Genomic DNA, 4,248 nt, shown 5'->3' with positions numbered 1-4,248 from the left:
CATAACACTTTGAGAACCATTAACTTAGAGAGTGTTTGTTCTGCATATAGGATGGGCTTCCCTTTCTCAAAGCCCAAGCCTTTAGCAGCAGATAGTGGTTTGCAGGAGGGAGTGGTGGCAACTGGTTCTTGGGGTTTTGGACTCCAATGGGAATGGGGGTTTTGGTATGTAAGTATTTGGCAGAAGCAGGAAATCCTGGGTAGAGTGGACAGTAAGATTGTCAGTGGTGGTGGTAGTAGTATTAGTAGCTTTCTATAGAGCTTTAAACATTTCTAAAACTTCCAACAGTCCTATGAAATGAAGGCAGTGGAAATATTGTCTCCATTCAAAGAGGAGACTGAGGCTCATAGCGTTTGAGTGATTTGTCGATGGTCACACAGTAAGTATTGGATTCACAATTTGAACCTGGGTCTTTCCTGACTTCAAATCCAGTGATTTTTTCACTCCACATCTCACAGTCTTTCAGTAATGGGGCTTCAGTGAAAGATTAAGGACATTGATGAGATATCCCCTAATGGCAGTGGTAGCAGAGAGTGTTCCTATGGCCTAGGCCCATAAGTAAGTGAAGTCTTGACTGGGGCAGTCATTGATATATAAGGGAATATAGTAAACATAGATAAGTGGTGAGAAAAGACTTGAAAATGAGTAGCAGCAATTGAAGGAATGTGTTTAAACAGAAAAGGCTTGTGGAAAAGAAATTTGGTAGGAGTTTGGAGAGAGAGAGAAGATAAATCACCGAATTTGGATAATTGTGGAAACAGAAGTTTTGACACAGATCTGAAGAGTGAGCCTCAAGGACTGAGCTTAAAGTAGTGAGCCAGCTGGCCTAGTGGTAGAGCCATATTTAAACTATTAACAATCAGAATCATAGTTTGCATCAAATAACTCCCCTCTCCCACCCAGTTAATAATATTCATCAGAATTACAGTCCCTGAATTGATCACAAGAGGTCACTCTTGCCTCATTAGCCTTTTAATGCATCATCTTTACCAAAAAATAAAAAGTTACAGATGAGAAATGGACAATCTGGCTGCAGGCAAATAGCCTGATCCAGACTTATCCTAGGGAAAAAAATTCTAGGCCTTAGGGAGCCTGGAAGTATGAACTGTTAGAGAAAAAGGGACAGTGCCTCTGAAGCCTTCAGAGCCTTTCCACATAGAAGGATTTGCCCATTTGATTTAGCTCCTGCTGGTACTGTCGATGCTCCTCCTCAAACAGCTGACTTAAGGCAGCCTGCCGAACCTGGGAGAGGAAGGGACAAAGTAAAGTGTGGAAATTTGCCTTTTGGCACCCACCCACCACCTCTGCCCTTGGCTGGTTCCCTAGCTCTTGGGTTTTGTTTTTTTAATTTGGACATAGGGACAGGAGGTAGCTTAGGATAGGGAAGATAGCATACACTTCACACATATGGACACGGAGCATACCACATCATTTCCTCAAGCTAGGTGAATCCAATACGATACAGCAGGGGTTAAGGGACAGTAAAGAAATAGAAATAAGGTTAACTTAAAGTACATTGAGTCTAGGGAGCTAGAGAAGCACTAAGGGAAAAAGATCAGATAATCAACCAATCAACGAACATTTAAGAACCTACTATGTGACAGTCGTGCTAGGCACTGGAGAATCTTTGGCTGTTGGTACATTTGGATAGCAAAATATGCGACACAAGTAGGATGCAATTGTTGAATACAAAGCTCTGGTATTTAGAATGAAAAGGCGTTGGTGAAACAAGGACATGGTAAATGCAGCTAGTTGCTAGCAAGCAAAGTGGTTCAGGGTAAAGATCATGGATGGCCCTGGGAATCCTAATGGGGCAAAGGGAACAATAGTGGGTTTGACCCACTCACAGTTAGCAGCTGCTTGTTGGCCAATGCCATCTCCTGTTCCATGATGTCTTGCATTCTCAGGATGGCATATGGGTTCCTCCTCTGGTTCATTGTTGCCTGCCATACGCACTGAACTACTGTATTTTTCCAACTGTCCCAGGAGAATTTATGTGGATTTCAGTTAGGAAGATAGAATACCATTAGGCATTTCTGTGAGCTAGAATTTGTCTTGTGTTTCCTAAATAAGTAAGCTCAAGTGTAGGTACAATCTCTATCTCTCTGGAACCTCTCATAAGTGTTTATTATACTGCTGGGCATAGATCTCGAAAGAAGTTCCCCCTTACCGACCACTCCCATTTACATTCAGGGTACTGTGGGAGAAGAAATAGGAGGAAGGGCAAAATTAGGTACTGTAGTCTAATCTGGGGGTCATTAATGAACTGGTATGTATTTACATTTGTTATGTGAAGCTAATTCTTGCCTTTCTCTGAATCTTTGGGATAAATACCTTATAGTATTGAGGATGGAGAAAACAGAGGAGACCATACTGGTAAGTGGAAATGCTGGGGGGGAGGGCATGGGAAATTACCTCTCAACAGCCTTCTCAAATGCTACCATCCTCTTGTAACTCTGCAAGGAAAATGAATGCACCTGGTCAGCCCAGATTCCAAACCCCTCACCCTAGCATCCTATTCGTTAGTCTTGGCCTAAGAGGAACTTGGAGGATCTTTTCCCACCCACTCACTCCATCAGAAATAGGGCAGGTTAATATCGAGCAATAAATCATTCAAAATATTTCAACACGTGGAAAGCAACATCCCATTTCAGGGGTGGGGAAGTTCCTTACAAAGCACTTTCTTGGTACTTCCCCATGCTCACACTGGGGAAACAGATCTGGGTAACCCCATCAGAAGTTCTTTCAATTGAGCTTAATCCCTGCCATACCTCTTCTATCTTTATGACCTCGTCCAGGGACAGGGACACTCTCGGGTTTGCCATGGATTCTTTAGTAGGTTGGACAGATATTCTTGATTGTTGCTCTTCCTGTTTTGCCCTCTCACTGATCTCAATTACCCTGGTTACTAGGCATGTCTGCAATTATGCCCTAGGCTTAAGCTCTGATTGGTCACCTGCTTGTTGCCTAGGAGACCTGAAAGGGAATCCTAGTTCTTCAGACTTCTGACCCCACCACCCTCTACAAGAGCCACAGGTCCAAATCCAGGACCTCGTATGTTAGGCTATAGAGGTAGTTCCATAGCTATGATTTCAGGGGAATCAGTCCCATCATGCCCTCATTGGTGTACATACATACCCATACTGCCTCCCCCACCCCCATCTACTCCAGCTAGGTAGGAACAGAAATCAGTAAAGAACAGTAATAATATGCTTATTTTTACAGCTGTTTTTATTAAATAACCGGTTTATAAAGTCAGACCAGTGCAGTGACTTATTGGGGGAATATGGAATTAGTGCCTATATCACTGACAGTTTCCCTCAGTCACATCTTGTTCTATACAGTATGTGAAGAGAAGGGCAAGGCAGTGCATGAAACACAACACAAATCTCAACAAGGCTTGGCTGAAGTACAATACCCTAGTTCTCTTCTGCCTTTTTTACTCCACAACTTTAAATGACATGTCTGTGGGCTAGAGTCCCCACCTGAGTGGGTAAGATAGGGGGCTCTGTGGTTTCCATTTCTAACATCATAAATGCCCCCTCCCCCACTCCCACTAATCTATTTAGGATAAAACTGACTTTGGGAGAAGGCAAAAAATAACCATGATCGAAAACAAGTTGGGGTAAGGAGGAAATGACACGAAGAGAAGAAAAATATGTGGATTCAACTCCATTAAAAAATCTATTGGAGAGGGAAAGAGAGCCTCATGGAACTGTAGTTCAACAGACCACAGGGATAAGCTAAGGAATGATCTCCAGACACACATTTCAAGAATTCTGGGCATAATGCTATCAATGCTGTCCAGTGCTGCTGTGTCTCTTGCCCTGAAGAGATTCCTGGGTACAGACTGGATTCTCCTATTGGAGCTATGTTGGCTATGGCTATCCCCAAATTCAGTCAGAGGGTGCTCTCTAGTGTGTTGTAGTTATCCTTAAAACTCTTCAGCTCTAGGAAGTGCTTGGCTCTTTTACTCTTCTGGCTGGAGGGCAGATAGGTGACCTGGATAGTTGTTGGGGAGGAAACTTCAGGAGACTGTGTTAGATCCTTAGCTGCTGATTGGTGCTGCCGCTGAGAGCTCCCACCACGAGCTTTGACACTGAAGCATCCAAAGAGAAAATAAGTTACGACCAATATAAGAGAAAGATCACAGGTCAGGATTCATTGACTCTCAATAAGAACCAATTATCTTTGCCGCCACCACACACACACACACACACACACACACACACACACACACACACACAC

At 43.3% G+C, this 4,248-nt stretch overlaps 2 protein-coding genes across 5 annotated transcripts in view; both read right to left on the bottom strand.

The window, feature by feature from the left end:
* Nucleotides 1-964: 964 nt before the first annotated feature.
* LOC114050039 (uncharacterized protein C1orf189-like) lies at nucleotides 965-3,111 on the bottom strand. Its single transcript, XM_027871574.1, has 4 exons — nucleotides 2,772-3,111; nucleotides 2,416-2,456; nucleotides 1,848-1,977; nucleotides 965-1,242 (listed from the first exon to the last, which is right to left on the bottom strand). The coding sequence occupies exons 1-4, from the start codon at nucleotides 2,823-2,825 to the stop codon at nucleotides 1,141-1,143; spliced, it is 327 nt and encodes a 108-aa protein (XP_027727375.1). The 5' UTR covers nucleotides 2,826-3,111; the 3' UTR covers nucleotides 965-1,140.
* A 102-nt stretch (nucleotides 3,112-3,213) lies between these two features.
* Nucleotides 3,214-4,248, bottom strand: part of LOC114050038 (uncharacterized protein C1orf43 homolog) — a 5,856-nt gene continuing 4,821 nt past the window's right edge. For 2 of the 4 annotated variants that reach the window (XM_027871570.1, XM_027871571.1), the window contains exon 7: nucleotides 3,214-4,099. In XM_027871570.1, coding sequence (XP_027727371.1) covers nucleotides 3,901-4,099 — 199 coding nt within the window. In that variant the 3' untranslated portion in view covers nucleotides 3,214-3,900. The remainder of the gene's footprint in view (nucleotides 4,100-4,248) is intronic. The other 2 variants (XM_027871572.1, XM_027871573.1) reach the window with 1 other exon arrangement.

This window comes from Vombatus ursinus, unplaced genomic scaffold (assembly GCF_900497805.2).
Source record: "Vombatus ursinus unplaced genomic scaffold, bare-nosed wombat genome assembly UNPS02014798.1, whole genome shotgun sequence".
Lineage (NCBI taxonomy): Eukaryota > Metazoa > Chordata > Mammalia > Diprotodontia > Vombatidae > Vombatus > Vombatus ursinus.
This window is presented reverse-complemented; position numbering and strand designations above follow the sequence as displayed.